This window comes from Piliocolobus tephrosceles, chromosome 3, assembly GCF_002776525.5.
Source record: "Piliocolobus tephrosceles isolate RC106 chromosome 3, ASM277652v3, whole genome shotgun sequence".
Classification (NCBI taxonomy): domain Eukaryota; kingdom Metazoa; phylum Chordata; class Mammalia; order Primates; family Cercopithecidae; genus Piliocolobus; species Piliocolobus tephrosceles.
The window spans coordinates 179,427,629-179,455,277 of record NC_045436.1 but is presented as its reverse complement, the minus strand read 5'-3'; the positions used below and the strand labels follow the sequence as shown (position 1 = coordinate 179,455,277).

Here is a 27,649-nt window from a genome sequence, read left to right as displayed (position 1 = left end):
CCACCATCCATCCATCCACCCATTCATCTATCCACCCATCCATCATTCATCCATCCATCCATCCATCCATCCATCCATCCATCCCCATCCACCCATCCATCCATCCATCCATCCATCATCCATTTATCTATCCATCATCTACCCACCCACCCATCTATCTATCCATCTATCCATCCCCATCCATTAATTTATCCATTCATCCATCCATCCCCATCCATTCATTTATCCATCCATCCATCCATCCATCCACCCATCATCTATACATCTATTCATCCATTCATTCATCTGTCCATCCCTCCTCACCCATCCATCCACCTACCCATCCTCGATCTGTCCATCCAACTACTATTTTCAGCCAGGCAGGCACTTTAGATTAAAATGGTGAAAAAGACCAGACACCTTCCCTGCCCTCAAGGAGCTTACCCCAAGTGTATGTATTGGGTGTAGGCAATAATCAAATGATTGCACAAATATATAGTTACCTGACATGGTTTGGCTCTGTGTTCTCACCCAAATCTCATCTCAAATTGTAATCCCCACATGTGGAGGGAGGAACCTGGCAGGAGGTGATTGGATCACGGGGGCAGTTTTCCCCATGCCATTGTTGTGTGATAATGAGTGAGTTCTCATGAGATCTGATGGTTTAAAAGTATTTTGCATTTCCCGACTTGTGCTCTCTCTCTCTCCTGATGCCTTGTGAAGATGACGCCTGCTTCCCCTTCGCCTCCCACTGTGACTGTAAGTTTCCTGAGGCCTCCCCACCCATGCAGAACTTTGAGTCAATTAAACCTTTATTCATAATCAGTTTCAGGTAGTTCTTTGTAGCAGTGTGAAAACAGACTAATAGGTGCCCATTGTGATCAGTGTTGAGAAAGAGAAGCACAGGAATATGGAAGAGTGTGAAAAATACTGGGGCTCAAGCTGACCTGGGGTGGCCGATTTGGGCAGCTTGTGTTTGCCTTCCAGGTCCATGCTGTCTCTTTCCAACCCTTCTCTGACTCTGGGAGCTGACCTATGTAGACAGATTCGCCCTTCTCCGGCCCTGAGACTGACCTGTGTAGACAGATCCACAGCCTCTTTCCTCTAGCCTCTGATTGGATTCTGCCTGTGGGAAGCCTCAGTGCATTGGAGAGAGAGAGGCATGTGCTATTCCTCTCGTTCCCTGACTGTTCAGCCACAGTTTGGTTCAGTTGCTCTACCCAGAGCCAGGCCTCCTACTAGGACCCTTCCTGCAACTGTGGAGCCCACACCTCCTGTTGGGCAGAGGTGCTAGGTTCAGAGTGGCCCCTAAAAGGTATCCACGTACTAATCCTTAGAACCTGGGACCATTACCTCACAGGGCAGAAAGGGAGCCTGCAGATGGGATTGCTGAGGTCTCCAGATGTGAAGATCACCCCAGGCTATCTGTGTGGGCCCTAAACGAAAGCCCCTGAGTCCTTACAGAAAGTAGGGGCAGAGGAAGATTCACACACACCCACACACGTCCACATACACTCACACACGCTCACACACACCCACACATGCTCATGTACACTCACACAAACACACACGCTCACATAGGCTCTCACACACACACCCATTCACACACCCCCACACACTCACACACCCTCACACACACACACGTTCACATAGGTTCTCACACCCACACATGCTCATACATACCGCCACACACTCATCTACACTCACACAAACACACATGTTCCCAGAGCTTCTCTCACATAAACTCCCACACACGCACACGCTGACATGCTCACAGTTTCACACTCCTAAACACCCACACACATACACTCTCACACATGCACATTTACGTACACACCTCCCCACACATGCACTTTCACACTCACATGCACATGCGCTAACACCCACACCCACACTCACACATTCTCACAAACACGCCCACAAACTCACGTACACTTTCATGCACACACCCACACCCTACACACACTCCTACAATCACACACACAGCCTAACTCATACCCACAATTTACACACTCAAATACACCCTCACACCCACTCTCACAAACACCTCACCCACACACTCACATACACGTTCACATCCACATCCACTCATACATTCACACTCACAGTCTCACACCCACCCACACACTCACATGCACTCACACACATGCGTACACACACACACACACACACACACACACACACACACGGTAGGCAGTGTGGAGATGGGCAGAGGAGATTTGAAACCTGAAGGTATAGAGGTGCGGCTACAGCCAGGAGATACTGGCCGCTGCCAGCAGCTGGAAGAGGCAGGGTTGGACTCCTCCCTAGAGTCCAGGTGGAGCACAGCCCCACTGACACCTTGATCTTGGCCCAGCGATGCTGGTTTTGGAATGGGGGCCTCCAGAATGGTGAGAAAGTTTCTGTTGCTTAAACCACAGCCTGTGGCCATCTGTTCCTACGGCTTCAGGAAAGGAACAAAAACTTTTCCTCCAGCCCTTCCCTACTGGGCCCTCCCCAGCCCCCAGGCCCTCTCCCTCCCCAGCCTCAGAACCCAGGTGAACCCCTCCCTGCAGATGCAGCCCAGTGCTCCCCACCAGGCTGGACCCCCGCTCTCCCACTCACCCAGGGAAAAGGCCCCAGTTCCCCTGCTGAGCCCCACGGACACAGCTCCCAGAGGAGGAGACGCTGATTTGGGGAAGAACAAGTCGCTGCTCTCGGCGAGGGTAGAAGAGCATTCCAGACTGAGGGGAAGGCCTAGTGAGGTGTGATGAGAGTGCGGGGAATCTTCTGGAAGTGGAGAAAGGCCCTTGTGACTGGTGTGCAGAGAGGGATGGCGAGTGGCATGATCCTAATATCCTGCTACTCACTGGTTCCTCTCTTGAGCCCCCGAGCCCGGTGCACTGCCCACCTGACCACTTCACCCAGCTCCCACAGCACAGCCAAGTGGGCACGGTGCCTCGAGGGGCCACCAAGGAGAGGGCAATGGCGGGGTCCGGCGTCCCAGCCCCCAGCCCCGGGAGGCTCCTCTGCAGCCAGCCCAGGGGTTCTGGGTCCACTCCAAGTGGGCACTCGCCTCCAGGTGGGTCAAGCAGACCCCAGCCCCACACGCCAGGCAAGAGGCATCCATACAGCTTACCTTGCTCTCCTTTGTGTAGGCGAGCACCTTGTCCTCCTCCTTAGGGTGGAAAATCAGAGTATCCACGAAGAAGGGAATGGGCTGCTTCTGAAAGGTGGCGCCTTCGTCCGCACTGAGGAATAGGCTCTGGTCCCGGTCACTGAGTGAGGAGCTGACAAGGATGACCTGAAACACAAAGCGGGTTGTGAGGCCGGGGCCAGGTGCGCCTCTCTCCCAACATCTGGAAGGGGCTTGTGAGGCCTGGGCTGGGTGTGCCTCTCCCCTCTAACCCCTGACACCAGGGAGGAGTGCCCAGAAATGGCGGGCCTGCCCCCAGCCCAGCCAGCTCAGCCTAACTACAGCCATCCATTCATGGAGTCTCGGGACCAGCCCCTCACTCCTGTACACCAGGGAGGAGATGTCCAGAAATGGCAGGTCCACCCCCAACCTGACCAGCTCAGCGTGAATCACAGCCATTCACTCATCCATCTATTCATTCATGGGGTACCTGGGCTGGGTTTCTCCACACACCAGGAAGGGGTGCCCAGAAATGGTGGGTCCACTCTCAACCCGGCCGGCTCAATGCAAATCATAGCCATTCACTCATTCATTTATTCATTCATGGAGTGCCTGGGTCAAGCTTCTCCTTACACCAGGGAGGGGTGCCCAGAAATGGTGGGTCCACCCCCAACTCAGCCGTCTCAGCCTAACTGTAGCCATACATTTAGGCATTCATTCATTCACTCATTCATTTATTCATGAGTGCCTGGGCTGGGGCCCCCCCACACGCCAGGGAGGGGGTGCTGCAGAAATGGCAGGTTTCCCCCAAACCCAGCTGGCTCAGTGCTAATCATAGCCATTCATTCATTCACGGAGTGCAGGGCACTGTTCTGGGCACTGAGGCTCCACTGTAAATGAAGGGTTCATGGCCTCTGCCATGAATTCGAATCCATTCCCAAGAGCCAAGACAGGTGAGCACTCAAAAACCCTGTCTAAAATTCTGTTTCAGGGAAAACTGCCCCAAAGCAGGACCAGGGGTGGACGGGGAGGGAGTGACTGGGTGGGGCCCACTACCTTCAGCAGAGGAGATTACTGAGCTGGGGGTCTCTGGGGAACTCAGGGGCAGGCCCGAGGGGCTGATGAAGGGAACTGAGTGGGAGGCAGACATGGGGCTGGAGCAGCAGCCAGGGGTTGGGTCTGCAAAGCCTTGGACAGTGGTACAGTGGGTTGTATGGTGACCCCACAAAGATTCGTCAGCATCCCTACCCCCAGCACCTGGGACTGTGATCTTATTTGGAAATAGGGTCCTTGGAGACGTGGCTAAGACGTGGCTAAGCATCTCAGGATGAAGCCATCTGGATTTAGGGTAAACCCTAAATTCAGTGACTGGTGTCCTTATATGGAGAGGGTAGGTAGGGACGCAGAGAGAAGGTGACACACAGGCAGAGATGGGGGATGCACCTGGACGTCACCACGGCCATGAACTGCCAGCAGCCCGGGATGCTGGGAGTGGCACAGAGATGGGGGACGCACCTGGACGTCACCACGGCCATGAACTGCCGGCAGCCCGGGACGCTGGGAGTGGCACAGAATGAAGAGTCCTTCTGAGCCCCTAGAAGGTACCAGCCCGGCCAACACCTTGGACTCCCGGTATCCATCCTGTCAGAGGATACGTTGCTGCTGTTTTCAGCCCCCTAGTTTGTGGGTCTTTGCAATAGCAAACCCAGGAAACACACACAAGAGCTCTGCTAACCAGGGATCCTGTTATTTGGGGCGGGAGGTCTCTAGGGAGGTGTGATGAAGGGAGGGGTGGCCTGGTTTAGGTTTTCAAAGGGGCCCACACAGGAGTGCGTCATTTAGGAGGAGATGCCCTTATCCCAGCTGGGTTTGGTGGCTTGGTCAGATTCGGGACATCGCATCTCTACATTCAGAAAGAGACACCCAGACACTCACAGGTGGCCCCGGGGCCATTTTGTTTTGCAATTGGCAGACAAGGCGGCAGACAAAACTTACCTGAGGTCACACAGCCATGGAATTTGAACCAGGTTACCCAGAGACTGAGTGTGCACCCCTCGCTCTGATCCTACAAGCACACACCGTTCGTTCGTTCGTTCCTTCCTTTCTTCCTTCCTTCATTCATTCCCTCATTCATTCATTCACTCCCTCATTCATTCATTCATTCATTCACTCATTCATTCATTCATTCATTCATTCATTCATTCATTCATTCATTCATTCCCTCATTCAACAAACATGTACAGTCCTGGCTTACCCAGGCACTGGGTACTGCAGGTGTGGGGGTGAGGCAGGAGAGCAGTTGTGGCTGTATTGGACATGGTTCTCATCCTAACAGGGGACCCAAAGCCAGTTCCAAAGGAAGTCTCCCTTTGGAGCCAAGCGTTTGACTCCAGAGCCCTGTTCTTAGCCACACATTGCAGGGTGCGCCCATGCAGGATGGGGTGTTTCAGCTGGGCCTCGCGTGGGGCTGGGTAGGACCAGCCCTGCTGAAGATGAGCACAGCTTTCCTGGGGAGGGCAGTGGGCAATGGCACGGGGCGACTACGGTGGTCTTGCCAGACCCCAGAATATCTCCAGAAGACAGTTAAACTCACGGAGCCAAAATCAATAGGCTGCCTGGGGTGCCTGCCTTTAAGTGAATGAATGGTGATCCCATAGATTCTTTCTTTCCAGGGAAACCTTCATGAACTTCCCAGCTACGGTCACTAATCTCTGCTAACACAAAACCCTGCTCTCCCCGCACACCAAGGGCCTGACGGAGAACAACGTGGCCTCCGTGGAGAGCGATTCCTTGGACGACTTTGGCACCCGAAATGCGGACCAAGGTGTGTGCTCAGAGCTGTGCCTCTTGGTGTGGTTTATCCGTAGGAAAAAAAACAAACAAACAAGGAAGAACTGAGGAGAGCCTTCGATTATATAATAATGTTGGCAAAGAACACGTAACGACTGGGGAGCTTATGTGCTCATGAAAAACAGTAGGGTGCAAAATTACAAGGAAGTACGCTTACTGTACGTACCACATTGACACGGTGATAACGCGGCCTGTTAGGATTCTGTTAATGACGAGTGAGTGGGTAAGTAGGTATATTTTTATCAATGGGGAATGGCCAGACATAAGAATGGAAGGCAGCTTGGTGGGATGTAAGAATGATTGGTCTTAAGTGGTGGAGCTAGAAGGAATTTACTTTTTTACTTTGATAGAATAGTTTCAGATTTACAGAAAAGTTGCAGAGATAGCCGAGCGAGTTCCTGCTTGCTAGATGGGGACAGTGAGACACAGGGAGGTCACACGGATGGTCAGGATAGAGCCTAGGTCAGGAGCTGAGCATTTGACACCAGAGCCCTGTTCTTCGCCACACACTGCAGGATGCTTCCATACAGGATGGGGAGTTTTAGCTGAGCCTCACAGTTCCTGTCTACGCCATGCGCAGTTCCCCTGTTATTAACACCTTGCATTAGCCTGGGACATTCACCACAAGGAGGACGCCAGCATCAGCACGTTAGTGTTCTCCAAACGCCATGCATTGTTCAGCTTCCACCAGTATTTCCTTTTCCTGTCCCAGGATCCCACCAGGACACCATGGTACATCTTAGGCTGCGACAGTTTGGGCACTTTGCTTGTGTTGGATGACCTTGTGAGCTCTGAGGAGGGTTGGCCAGGCACGCTGGAGGATGCCTCTGAATGTGGGTCTGTCTGATGATTTTCTGGGCATCAGATGGGGTTGTGGGTTCTTGGGAGGAAGGCTGCAGGGGTAAGTGAGGGACATCAGACCAAGCGCTGGCCGTCAGCAGACTTGTCACTGATGGCACTGCCCTTCCTTCCCAGCCAGGGTCCTGCATGTCAGACCCTCCCTGGTGGAGTCACTCTTCTCCTTTCTGCACTGTCCTCTTGGAAGGAAGTCACCATGCACAGCCCATGCTTGAGGGGTGAGAGTTACCCTCCTCCTCGAAGATAGAAGAGTCACATCTGTGATTTGGAATTCATTAGCATGGGAGACGTTTGTCTCTTCCCCTCCATTATTTACTCATTCGATCATTTATTTATATCACTATGAGCTTATAAATATTTATTTTATACTTCAGTTGTAATTGCAGACTGTTCTGATATTTTGTTGCTCAAATAGCTCCAGCTCTGGCCCCAGGGAGCCCTTTCAGCAGGGCCTTGCGTCTCTATGACACACCCTCATCATCCTTCTCCCTCCCAAGGTTCTTCTTCTTGTTTTTTTTTTTTTTTTTTTTTTTTTGGGTCTTGCTCTTTTGCCCTGGCTGGAGTGCAGCGGCATGATCTCAGCTCACCATAACCTCTGCCTCCCAGGTTCAAGCGATTCTTTTGCCTCAGCCTCCTGAGCAGCAGGAATTACAGACGCCCGCCACCACACCTGGCTAATTTTTGTATTTTTAGTACAGATGGGGTTTCATCATGTTGGCCAGGCTGGTCAAGAACTCCTGACCTCAGGTGATCCACCCACCTTGGCTTCCCAAAGTGCTGGGATTAACGTGTAAGCCACAGTGCCTGGCCTGCTCCTCCCAAAGTTCTGTACACACTGCACGTGGATTCCCCGGATAACCAGGAAAAAGGAAGGAAGTCCTCAGGACTTCTTGGCTCATTCATCATCCTTTCAACGTTGACCCACACGTCTGTGCCATTTGGCCAGGGAAGCCCAAATTCCCTCATTAAAGCGCTTTTTCCATGATACAGTTCTTCAGATGTTCTTACGAGGCAACTATGTGTCCACCATCCTCACTGGCCCGTGTGCCATTTTTGTACCTCGAGCAAAACAGGACTGACACGGAGCTGGCTGTGAATCCCACCTGATGGACACATGAAGGAGTGCGTGCAGGAATGAGCGAATGAGCAATGCCATCTCCGTCTGCGACCCCTGAGGGAATTGTGTGTTAGCTTTTCGCCTCTGGGAGGAAAACAGCCCTTACGAACACTTAAGTAGCCTGGAGAGCAAATCTCACAGAAAAAAGCTCATCCCCTTATTCATCTTCACCACTCAAAGCTTTGCACATGAATAAAGGCTCATTCATTCATTCATTCTTCCACATTGCAAAACCACATGGTCCAAGCAAGGATTCAGGCAAACGCGGGGCTCTGCGGGAGCACAGAAGAAGGAAAATGGCACCCAGGTGTTGGGCAAAGGGCAGGTAGGAGGGCTTCCTGGAGGTGGTGACACCCAGATGAGCCCTGAAAAATGGACAGAAATTTGACTGGTAGACCTGGGGGACGGGGCTTCAGGCAGAGAGGACAGCACGACCCCAAAGGCAAGTAGGTGGGGGTCCCTGCCCTGCCTCTCCTCCAGCCTCCCCTCCCACCATTCAGGCTCCTGGCATCAGCCACAGCAAACTCCTTGTGTGTCTCCAGTTAGTGGAGGCCGTTTACATCCTGACAACTACTCGTGTGTGTACTGTTCCCTCTGCGTGGAATGCACAGTGGGACCAAGACACCCCCACCCCTGCCACTGGTGACTCAGAACCAAACCTTCACTTTTCAAAATGACACAAAATCCATGTGTGATCAAATCAAAATAGCTTCTTTCAGATTTTCTGAGTACAAAATTCTGAACAATGTCAACCAACCCAAATGCTTCTCATTTACGCATGTGAGCCTGTTTTGATGATAAGATGCCCTTCCCCTTGTTATCTGCTTGTCGAGCACCCTGTTCTGCAAGACTCATTTCAAAGCTCGCCTCTTCCAGGAAGCCCTCTATGATAGTGAGTTATTCCACTCCTTCCTCTGCCCCCTCCAGCATCTTGTGCATACACAGGCTACAGCCTAGTGGCCCTGGTGTCCTCCTGGTGGGTCTGTTTCTGCTGCCAGCCTCCCAGCCTGGCAGTGCTCATGTCTTCAGCACTGCCATTTCCCCCAGCACTGTGATCCCAATGAGTGGGCATTGGCATTATTCACACACAGCCAGGGGGGCTCTGGGTACAGGGCTTGCTTCTCCATCACAGCCCCTTTCTGCACAGTCCACAAGGCTCTCACAGAGGCGAGCGGCCCGAGGAAGTGATTCCAACCTGGGGCCCGGCAATCTGGGCCGGGGTTATTTTTGGTGCGGAGTTGGGAGAGTGAGCCAGGAAAGAAGGGGGAGAGGAAGGTGCTGACAGGAAAAGATTATTGGAGCAAAGAAAACAAATCAATGAGCATCGTGCCAGGCGGAGCTGGCAGTGGTTCCTCCAAATTGGGAACCAGCCTCTATTTTAAATGGTGTATTTTTACTACTTACTATTCTGGGGGAGACATATGGTACCTGCACTGGGTTCTGGGGGCCCAGGAGGCTGGTTTTTCGAAATTATAGGCAACATTCTAAAACATGGTAAAGAGAAATGCTTGACAGATTCATATGAGTAACGACCAGTTATTCGAAGACTAATTCTAAGAAATGGGTGCACAGCTTACGGGGCCCAGCACATGGTCGGGGGAAGACACAGGGTCAGGCAAGTCCCTTATTTTATTAAATATTCACAGCATACCTGCTAGGTAGCTGTGATTATGCCCATTTCTCAGGTGGGAAAACTGAGGCCAGAGAGCCTGTGTGCCCGGTAGGAGATCGCACAGACCACTTTTCTCCCCTGATGTCTGTGTCACCTCTACAAGCACCTTGGCCAATGGTATCCTTGCACCTGCCCAGAAGGCAGCTGGGCAACACGGGGTCCTGATGCAACAGGCTTGGAAGAGTCTAGAGAGATCCCTCCCAACCCCCAGAGACTGGAAATAGCTTCCAGAAATCTGCAGCGGCAGGTCCGTCCAGGGCTTTCGCGATGGATTTTCGACCCTGTGAAGAGGGAAGTGGGGGCTGGGAGGGAGGGACTCCCATTCCTTCTTCCCTCTTGGCCCCTCGGCCCATTCTGGAGGGGACTGACTGACTCACTCAGTCCATATGTGCGGAACCCTGGGCTATGAGCTGAACCCCATGGGATTTCTGCCTCCCCGGGGGGATCACAGCAGACAGAAACATCACCAAGCAGGTCTGAGAGGTGTACTAATCCGGGCAGCCCCGAGCAGAGAGGGCCCCTCACCCAGGCTGGGCCAAAGTGGAGGAGAGGCCGTTCATCAGAAGTATTTCTGCAGATGAGACACAGCTCACACAGGGTGGGCCAGAGTCGACACTGTGCAAAAAGATGCCCCAGAGAGACGAAGGGCAGACACTGGGAGACGCTGAGCTGGCCCTCCCACCCCCTCCCTGCCTGGCCAGGGGGTCCGCCTGAAGCTGAGGCCTGGACGCCCTTCTCTGGCTCTTCACAATGAGTCCACACCTCCCTGCCTCCCTGACCTGCGTCCCACTTGGTCTCCTGCTTGGACCTGCTTGTCAGAAGCACCCCTGTGACCGAGCCCTTCAGGAGCCAGCGGTGACTCTGCCCCAGCCCGCAGGACGCTGCCAAGTTCCCTTCCCTGGTCCGCGTTATCTTCCTCCAGCAGGGCTCCAACCCATCTCCTCCAAAAGGTGGTGCCAATGTCCCAGTCTGCCTGGCAGCTAAGCTCATCATATCCTAACTCTCAACTCTCCAAGTTAAAAAAAAAAAAGAAAAGAAAAGAAAAACAAACAGCATCCTGAAACCACTTCTCGCCTCTGCTAGAGCTCTGGCTCACGCTCGCCTCTGCAGAACTCTGGTTTCCATTCACAAATCTCTGTCCCAGGGAGTATGCTTTTAGTCTGCCCTTTACCAAGTTTAGTCCTAAGGATTGGTGTCATTTGGGTTTGCCTTTCTATTTAAAACCCAACTGCCCAGTCTACTTCTGGCCAGACAGAGGCGCCCAGCTCAGGGTACGGACAACTTGGCTTTGACGCTCAGAGAGGCAAACAGTGGAGGCGAACAAACACTGCAGCATCCACCCCCGGATCTGAAATTAGAATCTTCCCAGAGTGTCTCATCCAAGCCTGTGTGAGTCAGAACGAGCAGAAAGCATTCTCCCACCCGGTGCTTCCCCTGTGGCTAAACGCACACAGCTTGCTGGATGTTCAGCACACACTCCAGCGGCTAGTTTGGTGTTTTAGGAAAAAGTCACTCCCGTGATGGTCATGTTTGGGTGACCCTGAGGGCTGTAGAGGTCCCAGAATGCAGAGTCCAGCTGAGATGTGGCCTTGGGCAAGTCCGTCTCCTCACCTTCAAATTGGAGATAATCTCTTCTGTGCTGAAGTTCCCAATGAGGCAAAACATTTGCAAGTGTTGTAGAAATATGAAGGGTCTTCATTCTACTTGTTGCTTTCTTCAACCAGAAAGAAAGATCTAGGCTTGAAGAAATCACAGGTGGTCTGCAGGTTCGTTCCTGCTGGGGCCCTTCAGGGTCTCCCAGGTGCTCCTGGGATTCAAGACTCACTCCCATCCTCACCTGCGGACGTGGCTCCCACGCATCCTGAGCTCCCGTAGTCCTGGGCTGTGTCCAGGTCCCAGAGGCCCATCATACCCTCACAGTCTGCATATGAACGGGTCTCACTTTGTTGGATGCCCTGGCCAACTTCTGACTGCCTGCAGGGTAGGGCCTAGGGGGACACGCCGGTGGCTGCTGTGGTGGTTAACCAGGTGAGATAACATGGTGACCTGGCCTTGGGCAGAGGGTAGGAGAACTGGAGGGGAGAGGGCAGATGTCAAGGACATCTTGGAGTTACAGTTCAGAGGCTTTGCTGGGGAATAAATAAAATGGGGACATACAAGAGCATACTAAGTTTCAGGCTTGGGTCAAAGGGTGGCTGACGGTGCTTTGCAGAGATGGGGATGCAGGAGGAAGAACTGGTTTGGGGGAGATGATGCTGAGGTCAGTTTGAGCTGCTGAGGTTCCTGAGGTGCCCCCGAGTGGAGGGAGGGGTGGGGTTTGATATATGGGGCTGGGATCGGAGAGGAAATCTGCATGGTGGGTAGGCATTTGGAAGCCCCGTGCACAGACTCCTGGCTGGGGGTCCCGGAGAGGATGAGCTCATCTAGGCATGACAGGAAGTGGGAAAAAGAACTGGCCTGGGATGGAGATCAGAGGGACCCTGCAGAGATAGCCAGTGGGGAGCGAGGGGGGGCGGGAGGGGCCGCTGGAGAGTGGCGACGGGTGAGGGGTTTCAGCAGGCCAGGAGGAGAGAGCTCGGCCTTTCCAGCTCCTGACTCCCACCTCCTCCTTCCCTCACCTCTCAGCTGGGCCTGCCCTGCCACAGCCTCTCTGACTTGCTTCATACCCATGTTTGTTCCACACCCACAGTCTCTCTTACGTGTCTCTGGCCACCCCAGCCTCAGGCTCACTCTATGTTCTGGCTCAGGAGAGCCCCTTCCCAGAGGCTGTGTGGCTGGCTCCCTCTTTTTAAAAATTTATTTTTATTTTTATTAATATCACTTCTAATGGACCAATCGTAATTGTATACATTTGTGGGTACGATGTGCTATTTTGATACGTGTGTGTGTATATATATATATATATACACGCACAATACGCAACATGCAATGATTAAATCAAGCTAATCGACACAGCCGTCGCCTCACCCACTTGCTTTCTGAGATGAGACATTTGAAATTTCGAAACAGCGAGGGAAGCGAACTCCAGATAACCGGCTCCTCCTAACCCACAGCTGGCAGCTCCAAGACCACCGTCTCAGAGGCCCTTCCCGAGCACACCACCTAAATGGGCCCTGCCTCCTAGTTATCCTCTGTCTTAAAAAGAAATCATTAAGCCTCTCTGAAAACATCCTTTTATATTATTATTTCTGATTGTGGCAAAATAGACATATCATAAAATTTCCCTTGTGACCCCTTCTCGAGTGTACAGTTCAGTGGCGTTAGGCATCCACACTGCCCTAGAACCATCACCACCGTCCTCCTCCGGAGCTTTTCCATCACCCCAAACTGCAGTTCCCCCCACTGGAAGCCCAGCTCCCCATCCCTTCCCTTTGTGTTACTGTGCTCGCTTCCTGGCCGACCCCCCACGAGGCCGTGTGGTCGGGGAATAGGGTTGTCTTCTTCACTGCCCGATCCCAAGCCCCACCTGGCACGTAGTAGGTGCTCAGGCCACAAGTTCAGTGCTGCTGAACATGCTGATGGGATATATTTGACTCTCACTTCCAGTGAACTTTTAACATTTAAGAGAGGTGGCATTCTGTTCTGTTCTGTTCTGTTCCATTCCGTTCCATTCTGTTCTGTTGTGTTGTGCGCTGATGTCTCAAACCTTCTAAGCCCCAGCTGAAGCCCAGGAGCCTGGAAGCCTGGAGACCACATGCCCCCGCCTCCCTTAGACTCTACCCCCAAGCTGCCTTCACATGAATGCTGACAGGCACAAGAGTGGAGACACCTTGTTCTCCAGCAGCCGCTGCAGGTAGGTCCAGGGCTGTGCCAGGGTCTCCAGCATCCTCTGCAGGCCCACCCGCTTGGGTACAGCAGGAGCTGAGAACTGGCAGCTGTTTTTCAAGGTTCCTGCGTGCCTGACCTCCTGATATTTTCAGTGTCTACTGTATAAGGAAGCCTCTAAGTCCTTGTGTCAAACCCCTTCCTCCCCTAGATGCCCAAACTGGTTTCTAACCAATGCCTGTGAATCATTGGATCTAGAACTATTTTACCAAATAAAACGAATTGATCTGAAACCTTCTCTGTGTGGACCGAGGGCATGCCTTCATGCCAGCCTGCCCGAGATCTTGAGACTGCCTAACCACTTCCCTGCCAAGACCCAGGAATTTTGCTAAGGCATTTTTCGTGGCTCCTCGGCCAATAGAGGCACATCATGAGTTAATGAGAGCTTTGCCCCTCAAATAAAAGCTCTCGGCCAAATGGGAGTCGGGGCAGGGCCAAGGTGGAGAGATCTGTCAGCATTCATGGTTTCTAACTAGGCGAGTGAGGGCCCCATTTGCCCCCCATGGCATGGGAGTTCATGCACAATTCTGAGAAACATGTTGGGAGCCAAGCAGATGATGCCAGGGCTTGGGCGGCAGTATCACCCATCCCTCCTGAGTAGGGATATGTAAGGCCTGGCATACTCAGCAGGACGCCTCCCACTGTCCTCTGCTTAGCTGAGGGAATTTTGAAAAACCCATGAAAAGGCTGGGTGCAGAGGCACACACCTGTAATCCCAGCATTTTGAGAGGCCAAGGTGGGTGGATCGCTTGAGTCCAGGAGTTTGAGACCAGCCTGGGCATCAAGGCGAAACTCTGTCTCTCCAAGTACAGAAAAATTAGCCTGGCATGGTGGCATGTACCTGTAGTCCCAACTACTTGAGGGGCTGAGGCAGGAGGATCTCTTGAGCCTTGGAGGCAGAGTTTGCAGTGAGCTGAGATCGTGCCACTGCACTCCAGCCTGGATGAAAGAACCAGACCCTGTCTCAAAATATAAAATAAAATAAAATAGGCCAGGTGCGGTGGCTCACGCCTGTAATTCCAGCACTTTGGGAGGCCGAGGCGGGCGGATCACGAGGTCAGGAGATCGAGACCATCCTGGCTAACACGGTGAAACCCCGTCTCTACTAAAAATACAAAAAATTAGCCAGGCGTGGTGGTGAGCGCCTGTAGTCCCAGCCACTGGGAGGCTGAGGCAGGAGAATGGCATGAACCCAGGAGGCGGAGCTTGCAGTGAGCCCAGATGGCACTACTGCACTCCTGCCTGGGCAACAGGGCGAGACTCCGTCTCAAAATAAAATAAAATAAAAAAATAAAAAAATAAAAAATATAAAATAAATGAATAAATAAAAAATAAATAAAATCCTAGGAAGGAGAAAAGTCAAGAGAATCATTATCATCAAGGATGAGGATGGGGAACAGTACCATAGCTGGGACTTGAATTTTTCATTCATTAAGCCAGCACCTAGGTACAGAGCAGGGACTGTATTACGTGTTGGGTTATGACTGTGGACAGGACAGGACAGGACAGGACAGGATGAAATCACTCTCCCATAGGCTTACAGCTGAGTGCAAAAGACAGGAAAACAAATGCAGGAACATGATCATTTCAGATGGTAGTGGGTTCCATGAACAAGATAGAATCAGGTAATTCAATGACTAATGCGCATGTGTATATGTCTTTATATACATGCATTCATACATAAATACATACACACATATGATACACACAAATATATGTATGTGCTATAGAAAGAGACGTACATATGTAGGAACAAACCTATAGTGACAGAGGCATGAAGCAGGCCAGAAGGTTAACAGCACTGTTTGTTTCTGGGTGACGAGATGATGGTACTTTTTTGTTTCTTTGGAGAATGTTTCTGGCTATACTTCCTAGTCTGTACCGCATAGCCTAGTGTGAAACACCTATGGAATGACTAAATACACTTTTGTAAGTCAGTATTTTAAAATGAATGTGTTACATTTGTAATTAGGAAAAAATCCAATAAGTAACAAACTTTTATGAAAGAGGAATGTGTTTATAAGCAAAAGCCTAAGAAAGTCTGTTAGCAAGACACTTGTTATGAACTAAGGTTTCCTGCTAGGTCATCTGTCAATGGTCAGTATTCTATACTTTTATTTATTTATTTATTTTGAGACAGGGTCTTGCCCTGTCACCCAGGCTGGAGTGCAGTGGTGTGATCTCAGCTCACTGCAGCCTCTGCCTCCCGGACTTAAGCCATCCTCCCGCCTCAGACTTCCAAGTAGCTGGGAACCACAGGCGCGTGTGTACCACCATGCCTGGCTAATGTTGTTTAATTTTTTTGTAGCAACAGGGTCTCTCTATATTGCCCAGGCTGGTCTTGAACTCCTGGGCCCAAGCGATCCGCCTGCCTTGGCCTCACACAGTGCTGGGATCACAGATGTGAGCCACCACGCCCAGCCTATCAATACTTTCAATCCAACTGTCTTTCTTTTCCACTCTCCTCCCCTCCTTCCTCCGTTCCTTCTTTCCTGCCTCCCTACCTTCTTTCTTCCCTTTTTTCCCCTTCCTTCCTCTTTTCCTCACTCCCCCCCTCATTTCCTCCTTCCCTCCTTTCTTTCTTCCTTCTCTCCTTCCTTCATCTCACCCCTCCATCCGTCCTTCCATCCATCCATCCACTGGGGAGTGACTGTAAGGGTGCATGAAGAGAGTAGTGCTGGGTGCTTTGAGTCCAGTGACCATTGTGACCACCTGCTGTAACCATCTCCATGCAACCCAGCTCCTGCACCTACCTCCTTGGCATGGGTGCCAGTGGCTTCTGGCTCCCGGGCTCGTCTCTGCTTGAACTTGAACTCCTTCTAATGGGGTGAGAGACGCTGACTGTGTGCCTGGCTCTGTGCTAGGCACTAGCCCCCACAGTCCTCATTTTATTCTCACAATGGCTACACGTGGGAGATGTTCTTGTCTCTCTTTTACAGACAAAGAAACAGAAGCTTGGAGTGGTGAGATGACCCACTTAAGACCACACAACTTGTGAGCCGCAATGCTGGCACGAGACCCAGCTCTGTCTGACTCGGAGCCGGCGTCCAGCCTCTGCACCGAGGCTTGAGCTGACAAGCATCCAACATAATTTAGTAAAACACCCACTCAAACACGATTACAGAATTGACTGTCAGGAAAGGGCTGGTTCTGTTTTAATTACTGGCCTGACAATTGCTAAAATGCCAGGAAACATCCTTGAGAACATTTGTAAACGTAATGGCAAGGCAAACCTTTTCTCTTTGGCCAGAAGGCTGACTTGGAAAATCTCGGGTCTGATCGATAATAACTAAATAATGCAAACACATTTCAGAGCATTAAAAAAAAGAAACTCGTCATTGATACTTTGTAGCCTTGATTTATTAATCATCTTGTGTGTAGCATTTGTGAGAACCAGAGCCCCTGCTGCCCTCCTCATGATCACTGATGATCTCAGTTCTCTTAAGGGGCTTTGCACTGAGGCTCTGGAGTGAATACGGTTTAATCGTGTTTTGTTTGCCTGTCTGAGGACATTTTGCAGACAATGCTAAAAGCCTGTTTGCTTGGGCAGAGTGCGATGGATGGCTAATCCTCTGGAGTCATGGTGTTTTAGAAGACTGTCTTTTATCAGGATGGTTGCATTAACTATGTATGGTTGGACACGTGAACAATTTGTTCATTTATCTGCCCCCTAATTGAACAGTGGAAGGCAAGGGAATGTATCTCGGTAGCTTTGTGTTAGGCCTTTTCAACAGCGGTGCTGGCAGCCTCCTGGGTGAAGACGACAGCTTTCGGAAATAACTGTGGAACCTCCTAAGACTTTCTCTTCAAATATTTGTGATGAGAAGCCAAGATAGTATTGTGGCTGCTGGTCAAATTGGTTAAAATCTTGCATCAGCTTCAACTAGAAGCCATTCTTAGCGTTTTCTTATCATTTCCTTATCGCTCCCATGAAGCAGATGTCTGAAGCCAAAAAGTGAGCCAAGGTCTGCATTGAATGGCCAAGGTCGTGGTCATCCATTTAGGGACCAATTTGTATTCTGTGGTCATAGACTCCCATAAGGACAGAGCTGAAAGTCTCGTGAATGTAAGCTCCTCATAGCTGGGTGGGGAAGCTACACTTTTGTCTGGAGAAGCCCCAGTCAGAGTCTGCAGGTGATAGCAGCTTGAATCATGGTCGGCATGAATGAAGAACTTCTGCATTGCATGGAGTATACAGCAATACTGGTAACAAATAGTTGTGCATAGCATTTATTGAGCACTTCTGTATGTCGGGCACTAGACCAAATGCTTTCTTCATATTTTCAACCACCCTCTGATGAAGCCATTGTTATTATTATCCTTGTCGAATGGCCCCAAGCAAGTGAGCCTCAGAGAGGGCAGTCACCAAGTCACCGCCCAGTGGCTTAGGGGTTGATGGGGTAGAGCCCTGACTGCTACTGCAAAGGTGGATATGGGACGCATGCTGCTCTTCCTCCGCTCTTGATTTCCGCCTCCATTGAACCTGTGTGAACCAGTGCTGGGGGTGGAGGGTGGAACAACCTCGTTGTCTTTGGCTCCATGGAGCACACAGGCTAGTGAAGAGGCAAAGACTGACAAAATGCGTAAGCGGCAGCTATGCACCCCAGCGAGGGCTCGGTCACTGAACAAGAGGGGAAGTGGGGCAAGACCACAGAGACAGCGAGGTGGGCCAGGTGATCCATCCAGCAGGAAGGGAACGAGGAGGTCATGGGATGGGGAGGAGATGGCCGCAAGAGATGTGAAAAGGTGGAAGGAGCAGGACTGGATGCCACGGGTGGGGCAACAGGGAGTTTGGAAGGCCCTAGCTCCTATCTTGGGCATTGGGGGAAAAACAGTGAACCAAAGACACCTGGTACCTTCCTCATGGCTGAGAAGAGACTGAGAAGGAGTGACCGGAGAGGTAGGAGGAAGACCAGAGAACACAGTGCTGCAGAAGTCATGGGACAGTCACCGAGAGCTCAAGCATGGTGCGCTTTCAAAGCCCCACTGATTGACAAAGACGGGGTACTGGTGTCTCTGAGTGCCACTGATTGTTGATGGTGGGAAATAGATGTCCCCAGGCACCAGTTATCGCCAATGGCAGGTATATTGGTGTCTCCCCAAGGTACCATTGATTGTCAAAGTTGGGGTATCAGTGTCTCTGAGTGTCACTGATTGTAAAAGGCAGGGCATTGGTGTGCCTGAGTACTACTGATTGTCAGCGATGGGGTATCAGTGTCCCCAGGCACCACTGGCTGCCACTGGGGGGCTAATGGTCCCTAGGAAGGGATGGGGTGGGAGGTAGCACCATCTTCTGTCCTTCATCTGCCCTCTAACCATATGCCATCGGTCATCAGTCAGTCCTAGTGTTTCTACTCCTCAGTGGCAGGGAGTGGCTTTGGGTCTGGGCAGGGCTGACCCCAGAGCAGATGCATCATGAGCGGTGGGTGAACCAAACAAAGGCATAGCGGGAAAGATGAGTGTGTCTTTTGTCAAGTTATTCTCCTCCTTCCTACCACAGATGAAGGATAATTTAATTAAGGTTCTTGGGGAAAGAGATCTGGAGTGGGAGATTTCCCAGGGGCTCTCTGCAATCTGGTGGAGGCCAATGTGACCCGAAGCTCTGGTTTCCTGTGAGGAGCACCAGTGCTGGTGCTTCCAGATCTGGAAGAACAGACATCCGTCCTGCATGAAGCCTCCTGGGACCCCGTGCCAGAGCACTGACGACGGAGGCAGGCAGGGCCCCCTCCCCCAGGCAAAGAGCAAGGTGGGCAGGGAAGGCAGGGCACTGCAGTCCAGCCCCTTCCTGGGACTCCAGACATGGTGATGCCTAGAAGCAGGAGGCAGCAGCAGAGGGGCCGGCTGATGCTGGAATCACTGCAGTCGTGCCCCGGCCTCTCTGCTTGGATACCTCCAGTGGCAACAGGCTCCCTATCTCACTGCCTGTGCAAGTGTTTTCTTTATAACAAGCTCAACCCTGCAAGACACAGAAGAAAAGGCTTCAGAATTCACCTACAATGAATTTTGGCCATGCACACACAGTGGCGAGACCGCGAGTCAGTTCTGTAGTCTCTAGGAGCCTCGATCTTCCCCCTTTTGAAGTGGGTCACCCTCCTCCTTCTTGCTCCCTCTCTTCCTTCCACCCGAGCTACAGGTTGGAGTAGGGGCTGGGTGAGGCGAGGAGGAGGTGCCTCGGGCCTGCTGAGGAACGCAGGGATCCTGGCTTTTCTGAGGCTGCTTTGTAGCATCTCCCCCAGGGGCCATGCTCTGGAGCAGGATGTGGGTATTACTCAGACCAGAATGTCATTAAAGTCACAGACGGACATCAGTCCTGAGAGTACTGATTCATAACTCACAGCACTGTCGTGACAAGCAGATAGAGCTCACCAAGCCGGGCAGTGATCGTCGCAACCACCATAGCTGGGCAGCAGCACCAGCAGGCTCTCGCCAGGCCAGATACCACCCCAGAGGCCGGGCTGCTGCCAGCCTCACTTTTCAGAGAGGTGAATATCTCACCCAGAGGTCGCCTGGTTCAGACAGAGCCGAGCAGGTGACAGGGAAGCTCGATGGACAGCGTGCCACACCCCACCAGTCCGTAGCCCCGGCAGCCTGTCTTTGATTAGAATTATTGACTGGGTTTCTGTGTAGGATTTTGTTCAGCAAAAGTGTTTTCATGTTTTTTTAAAAAAAGTTTCACCATCTTTGATTTCATCCGATCACCACCACCCCCAATGTACACACACACATAGACCCACACATAAACACACACACATAGACACACACATTTGCAGATGCAGGGAAAGCCGTGAGATGCCGGGAGGGAGTGGGAGAGGAAGGCTTCAGAAGCCAGGAAAGACCCCTGTGCCCCTAGTTCCCGCACGCCACCCCAGGCAGGGCTCAGGGCTTGGCAGGCTGCCACATCTCTGCCGGGCTTGGTCACACTGCCCAGGATGGACATGACCTACCCCCAGCAGGGGAGGTGCCTGAGGTCAAGAGGCCCTGGGAACCCCCTCCTTGTGGTCAGCAGTCGTGGGTCTCAGAGCCGGCTGGGACCCCATGGCCGGTGACCTCCCGTGCCTGCCAGCCACTGCCTCCCTGGGCCTCTTGATGGTGGGTTAACACGGGGATCACAGCAGGAGAAGGGCACTTGGGGGACACTCGGGGGCCTGGAATACACAGGGCTGACCTCGTGGCCGAGGAGCAGGAGAACAGAGGAGACTGATGCCCACCTGCCCAGGTCAGAGAAAATGCCCTGAGTGCAGGGAAGACCCTCCACCGTGAGACCCTCGGCGCCTTCCCCACTGGCCCCGGCCTCAGCTTCAGCTTCAGTTTCTAGTCTGCAAGAAGAAGGCAAAGAGTTCCTGCCCTACAGCCTTCCAGGCCAACCTATGGGGAGCTGCACAAACCCAGCTTTGTCGGGGGCATGGAGTGTGTGTACCCAACCCCCCCCGCCTCCATAGTGACAAGTGCTTGGAGCCTGGCATTGCGGCCGCCAGACACCCTGCTACTGTTTTTGTTGGTTGCCCAGAACTCAGCTGTCTGCTTCCCCAGGAATCTGCTTCGGTTGACAGGAGCCCCTTGCCTGGGAAGTTGACCCTCCCCCAGGCAGTCCACAGACGGACAGATGCCCGATGGATGTGGGGGTGAAGGACCAGGGCTGTATCCCCAGGGTCTGGTACCCAGCAGGGTGGGACTCCACAGCATGGGCTGCAGGCAGGAGCAGGATGTCTTGTGAAAGCCGGGACTCTAAAAAGCTGAGAGACTGCCACAGACTCGCAGCCACACATGGGTCACATCCAGGTAACACAGCAAGATGCCTTGTTCCCAACAAAGCCCAACTGTGGGTCTCCTATTTTTAGACCAAAGAAAACAATACATGGTGATATTGTGGGAGGGATGGCTGATTAGGGAAACCTGTAAGAACCCCATATCGTTCTGCTCCAACAAGATCGCAGTCTGCAGAGGAGGTGCTGCAGGTGTGCAGGAGAAACGTCCAGCGGTCCCCAGCCCAGCAGATGAAGGAGGAAGAGGAGGAAGAGGCAGAAGGAGAAGAAGGAGGAGGAGGAAGAGGAGGACGAGGACGAGGAGGAGGAGGAGGAGGAGAAAAAAGAGGCATAACTAGATGCAGCTGTTTCCAGAGTAGGAGAGACCAGGTGCCTGGGGACAGGGCTGGGGCAGGGGCTGACAAATCTGCTGAGACCCTCTTTATTCCTCATGGCAACATCCTGGCGTTTCACGTCACACACACATGAACACGTGCATAGATGCGCACATGCCTGTGCTCCTAAAGGCCGTCCCTTCCCACCTGGGCACTATGCCATGTGAGTATCAGCCTGATACCTGTGTGCTGGGCTCACGGCAGAGCCTCCAGGCCCCCTTCAGGGAGAAGGCAGGGAAACCCACTGAAGGCTCTTGTCATGAGGACTTGGGAGAGGGAGGACACGTCAAGTCCAGCCTCCGTCAGGAGGACACTAGCACCCAAGGAGGCGAGGCCGCTTCTCCAGGGCCCACACTCCTTGGGGACCAAGCTGGGAGCCCTGGCTGCCTAATGCCAATTCCAGGGCAGAAGACCCCGCACATCTGGAAACTGTCCCTCATGTTCCTGAGTGTGGACTGAAGAGGTGGCCAGGATGGAGTGGGCAGGGTAGAGTGAGGTTTTACTGGCCAGAAGCTTCCGGGCTACTTTAAGGGAAATGTCTGGGGAGGCCACGCTCCTCACAGAGGACGCACCAGCCTTCCGCTCCCTGGACTTACTGGATAAGCTTCCCAACAAAAATGCTCCAAGATGCCTTGCCCTGATGTAGGGAAACAGTGTTGGATTCCCAGACGGGCCAGATGAATCCCTTACGCCTGGCCGTCGTTAGCTGCCACTGGCTTAAGGGTAGCTACTAAGTATTGGGCAGCCTCTATTAGCCAGGTGCTGAGTGGCACACGCATCTTGTCTCATGAACCCCCACAGCTGATCCTCGAGAGGGGTGATAGCTTCCTAGAGCTCTGAGACGCTCACCAACTTGCCCAGAGACACACAGCACAGGTGCAGGACCTGGGTGCACATCACAGATTGTGTATCTGTCACCTATACCTTTCAGAGAAAAGCATCTACTCTCGCATTTGCTGGTTAGAAACTTCAGGTGCTTCTGAGGACCTGTGGGTGCCAGCAGTCTCCCCGCCACTGTGCACACAGGCATGGATGGCACAGGTGAGCTTCCTGCCACCCGAGGCTTCCAGGACAGTGGTGTGTGTGTGTGCGTGGCTCAGACAATAAGAAAAAGCCATAATATACTCTCAAATAGAGAAAAAGTCACTGCAAATATAAAGCAAGGTAAGAAGATGCAAGTCCTAGGGTGGGGTGGGGGTTGTGACTTGGGAAAGGAGGGTAAGGAAAAACATTCCTGAGGCAGAAAAGCCTCCTAGGCACAGGGGAGGGCACATGCTAGGGAGAGTGGCAGCACGCACAAAGGTCCTGAGGCACCAAACTTGGCGTTTGGAGGAACCACAGGAGTCCTGAAGCTGGAGGCATGAGGGAGCAAGCAGAACGTGCTGTGGGTGGAGAGGCAGCCAGCATGCGGGCCTGGGAGCCCCACGAGGAGTCTGATTGCAACGTGGGACGGCGAACCTTGGGGGCCTTGAGCAGAGGAGATACAACCTGATTTCCCTGGTGAACGCCCCTGCGGGTGCAGTGTGGAGTGCAGACAGAGGGGCTGGGGTCCTGGAAAAATCCCTGGAAGATGGGCATGACTTGGGCCCTGGGCTGAAATGTGGACAAAGATCTCGTGGTTTGGAGAACTCACTTGCAGCACAGAACTCACTAGTGCATCTGAGGTGGAGTGAGGGGATAGAGGGGGAAAGGATGGCCCCTGAGCTTTCAGTGTGAGGGGGGATGGGACCACTTCCTGAGAGGAGCCTGAGGAGGAGGATTCTGTGAAGCAGGTGGAAGAGTTCTGACAGCAATGTGATGAATCAGGGATGCCTGTCAGCCCTCCGAGGGGGGTGTCATGGAGCAGTAGGAGATCTGAGTTTGGACTTTGACTGAGGCATCAGGGCTGGGGAGTGGTGGGGGTGCAGACATGATATCTGAAGCCATGACATGGGGTAGGATCATGGAGGAAGAGGGAAAAACTGAGGGATGGGTGAGCATCCCACTCCTGACTGCAAATCCCAGAGAGGAAACCCCAGCTGGAAGGTGAGGCAGAGCTGGGGGGCTCCGGTAGGCGGCTCAGAGGAAGCACACTTCTCCCCACCTCTCCTCCTTTCTCAGAAGAGGAAACTGAGCTCCAAAGACACCAAGGCTTGTCCCTATAAACATAGCCCACGACGGGCAAGCCAGATACTGAGCTTCAGAATTTTGAACTTGAGCTAAAAGTTGCTCAGAATGTCTGATCCTTCTTCCACATGGCCAATTCCTGTACATCTTCCAAAAGCCAACTTAAATGTCTCCTCCTCTATGAAGCACTCCTTGCTCCATGCTTGTGTCCAATCCCCCACCATGATTCCATGGCCGTTTCTACACACCTCCACTTAGAACCTTTTCTATGTCAGGACAGTAGTTTCACAGTCTCACTGGCTGTGAACTCCTTGATGTCAGAGAGTGGAGTCTACACACCCTACACCACTGCTTGCCCAGAAACTAGGAATATGAGGAGCTCTATAAAGCCTTTCTGGATGGATGGAAGGAAGGGGTATATGCATGTACCAGTGGGTGAGTGGATGGGTAGGTGCTTATAATGATGGATAACCAATGGATAGATGAATACCATATAGATAAATGGCACATGGATGGGTGGGTGGATGGGTAATTGGGTGAGTGGGTGTATGTATAGATAGATGGATGGATGGGTGAGTAGGTGGATGGATAGATGAGATAACCAATGGAGAGATAAATATATAGATCAATGGCACTTGGCTAGCTGGATAGTGGGTGGTGGATGGATGATAGAAGGCGACAGGATTTGTAGTCAAAATATTCAGAATTCTGCCCTGGCCACACTTTGGACTAGCTGCTGGACCAGGCACCGCGAGGTCCATGTTGCTGAGCCCTGGGCTCCTCACCTTTGATTTGGAGAGAAGGGTAACTAATTGTCCACCTGCTGGAGCCCTGCAAAGCTCAGAAGGGCCAAGAGATGGCTCAGGGGCCTTGTGGGGCTATGTAAATGTCAGGCAGCCCCAGGGAGCCTGGAGCAATCTGCACCATCGCAGAGTTCTCTGCCAGGAATCACCTCCAAATGTCCATCGAGGGAACATAATTTCCACATGGCTGGTTTTAAAACCAAGTAATTAAATGGTTTTATAGTCAGTTTTTAAAACAAGCTCTTTAAGTTATGAGTATAAAGCATGTCTCTGTAATAATCAAATTGTTCTGTTTTGTGATTTCTATTGCAATGTATTTCTATAATTAGGCAGAAAAAACGTCCATTCGGGGCTGAGGCCACTTTATTTCACTCACTTTTGAGCTTGTTGTGACCCAACCAACCCACAGAGATCAGGGCTCCTCAGGGTCTGTCTGTCTGGGTCCTTGTGGGAGGAGATCACTTTGAGGGAGGCGGTTGTCTGACAAGGACACATGATGACCCCACTTGGATGAAGGGAAGCCCAGGGGCTACAGGATGGATGAATGGATGGTAGATGGGTGGATGGATGGATGGTGGATAAGTGGATGGGTGGATGAGTAGATGGATTATGGATGAGTGGATGGTGAATGGGTAGATAGGTGGATGAATAGGTGGACGGTGTATGGGCGAATGGATAGATGACAGATGGATAGATGGATGGATGGGTGGGTGGGTGTATGGATGGATGGATGGATGGGTGGGTGGGTGGATGGATGGATGGATGGGTGGATGGATGATGGATAGATGGATGGATGGATGGATGGGTGGATGGATAGTTGGATGGATGGGTGGATGGATGGATGGGTGGATGGATGGGTGGATGGATGGATGGGTGGATGGGTGGATGGATGGATGGATGGGTGGATGGATGGGTGGATGGATGGATGATTGATGGATGGATAGATGGATGGATGGATGAAAGGATGGATTGGTGGATGGATGTGTGTGTGTGTATATGTGAGTGGGTTGGCTGGGGGCACTCAGAGGAGGCACCTTTTTCAGCCAGGAGTGGGAGGATCAAAGAAGCCTCCAGATGAAGGTCATTCTTTGGCTAGGTGTGAGATGTGGGGGGCTCAGGGAGATTCCAGCTATATTGGCTTTGGGGCCACTTGCCAGGTTCCACCCCTTATTAAAAACCTGTTCCTAGAGGCTAGAGTCCAGCTGAAGCTAGGGATGCCAGAAAATATAGGACATCCAGTTACATTTGAATTTCCATTAAATGAGTAACTTTTTAAAGTAAGGAGTATGCCCCAAACATCACATAATTTTAGTATAAGTATGCAATATTTGTGATACACTAAAATAACTGGTTGATATATGAAATTCACATTTGACTGTGTGCCCGTTAAAAAGTTCTTTGTTTAAGCTGGCAGCCCTATGAGGGAATGGAGCCACTGAAGCAGGTTTGGAGGCTGCTGGTCACCTCTGGTCAGCAGTGAGGTCAGCAGAGGCTCCTTGCTCTCTACTGTAAGTGATGAGCACCGTGAAGAGGGGAGCTCAGGTCTGCGGGAGCACAGAGGAGCCGACTAGTCCCCAGGGATCTGTAGTTTCCTGGAAGTGTCGCTGGAAGGATGAAGAATAGTTGGGGAAAGCTACTGTGGGAGGAAGTTATTTCAGGTGACGGAAAAGCAAGAGCAGGCACAGGAACACCTGATGTGGCAAGAGTGGAGGTGAAGGTGGTGGGACTGGAGAGGGGGCAGGTATATAACTATGTCCCTCTTAGATCACCCCAGAGTGCAACAGAGCTGCTGCTCTCCTGGTCGAAGACTTTACCTACATTTTAAAAGGCACCCCTCCCTCCCTGGCACATGCCTGGAGAATGGTTAACCCCTTTATACCAGGAAAAAGATTTTCCTTTCTCCAGGCCAAGGCAGCTCACTTCATAGCCCCATTTGTCCTCAGTTAATTGCCCCTGTGCAATGCACAATTTGCCCAATGCCCTTACTTCAAGCTTAAATTCCAGATAGGAGGGTCATTGTCTCTCTTGCTCACTGCTATATCTCCAGAACCTACGGCAATGCAAGGTAAATCTCTGATAAATCAGTATGGAGTGAAGGATGAATAAATGAGTGAATGGATGGCAGATGGATGAATAGATGAATGGACAGTGGATGAGTGGATGAATGGACGGATGGATGGATGGGTAGATGGAGAGATGGTAGATGGATGAATAGGTAGATGGATGAGTAAATTGACGGATGAATGGATAAGCAGATGAACAGATACATGGAGTACTGGCCCGAGAGCCAGTCCCTGGATTATGGGTAAATGGACGGTGAATGGGTAGATAGGTGGATGAACAGATGGATGGATGAATGGATTGATGGGTGGATGGTGGATGGGTAGATGGATGGATGGGATGGAAGGACAGTGGATAAGAGGATGGATGAATGGATGGTGATGGGTGGGTGGATGAATGGATGGTGGTTGGTGGATAGGTAGATGGATAAATGGATTATAGGTGCATGATGGTGAATGGGTGTATGGTTAATGAATAGATGGACAGATAGATGGATTAGATGGGTGGGTGGTAGATGGGTGGATAATGAATGAATGAATGGATGTTCGATGAGTGGATAGGAGGATGGAAGGATGGTGAATGAATGGATGGTGAATGAACGGATGAATGAGCATATGGGTAGATGGCCGATGAGTGAGTGGATGGGTGGATGGATAAATGGATGGAAAGATGGATTGGTGGATGCGTGCTAGATGGGTGGATGGATAAACTGCAAGTGTCAGGATGGTAGGGCTTAGGCTGGCCATCCAGGGCCTCATACCTGGGCGTTCAGTAGCAGCTTACACTAGGAAATCGATGACAGTGTGTGGAATCGGTTGTCCAGTGCAGGAGATATCTCCACAAGCGGTGTCTCTGTGGTTCATTCTCGGTGAGCTATGTGAGGTGCATGTGCTTCTTTGGTCGTTAGTGGGCCACTTTTTCCAAGGCTAACTTTGGAGTTATCCTCACATAGGGCCCACCAGAGTGCTCCTTAGTTGCTAGTCATGCCTTATTACACCCCAGTGAGTGGGGACTTATTACCTCTGGGTGGAGGGTGGCTCAGGCCTACCGTGCTGCACTTGACATTCTCAGCTGGGTCCCTGCAGTGCTAGCAGCTTCCTGGCACCTGAGCTACCAGGGGCTGCAA

General features: G+C 51.8%; 1 protein-coding gene across 1 annotated transcript in view; it reads right to left on the bottom strand.

Moving 5' to 3' along the window:
• Positions 1-27,649, bottom strand: part of SORCS2 (sortilin related VPS10 domain containing receptor 2) — a 542,685-nt gene that overhangs the window by 96,699 nt on the left and 418,337 nt on the right. The window contains exon 4 of the mRNA XM_023206691.1: positions 3,098-3,262. Within this exon, the coding sequence (XP_023062459.1) occupies positions 3,098-3,262 (165 nt within the window). The remainder of the gene's footprint in view (positions 1-3,097; positions 3,263-27,649) is intronic.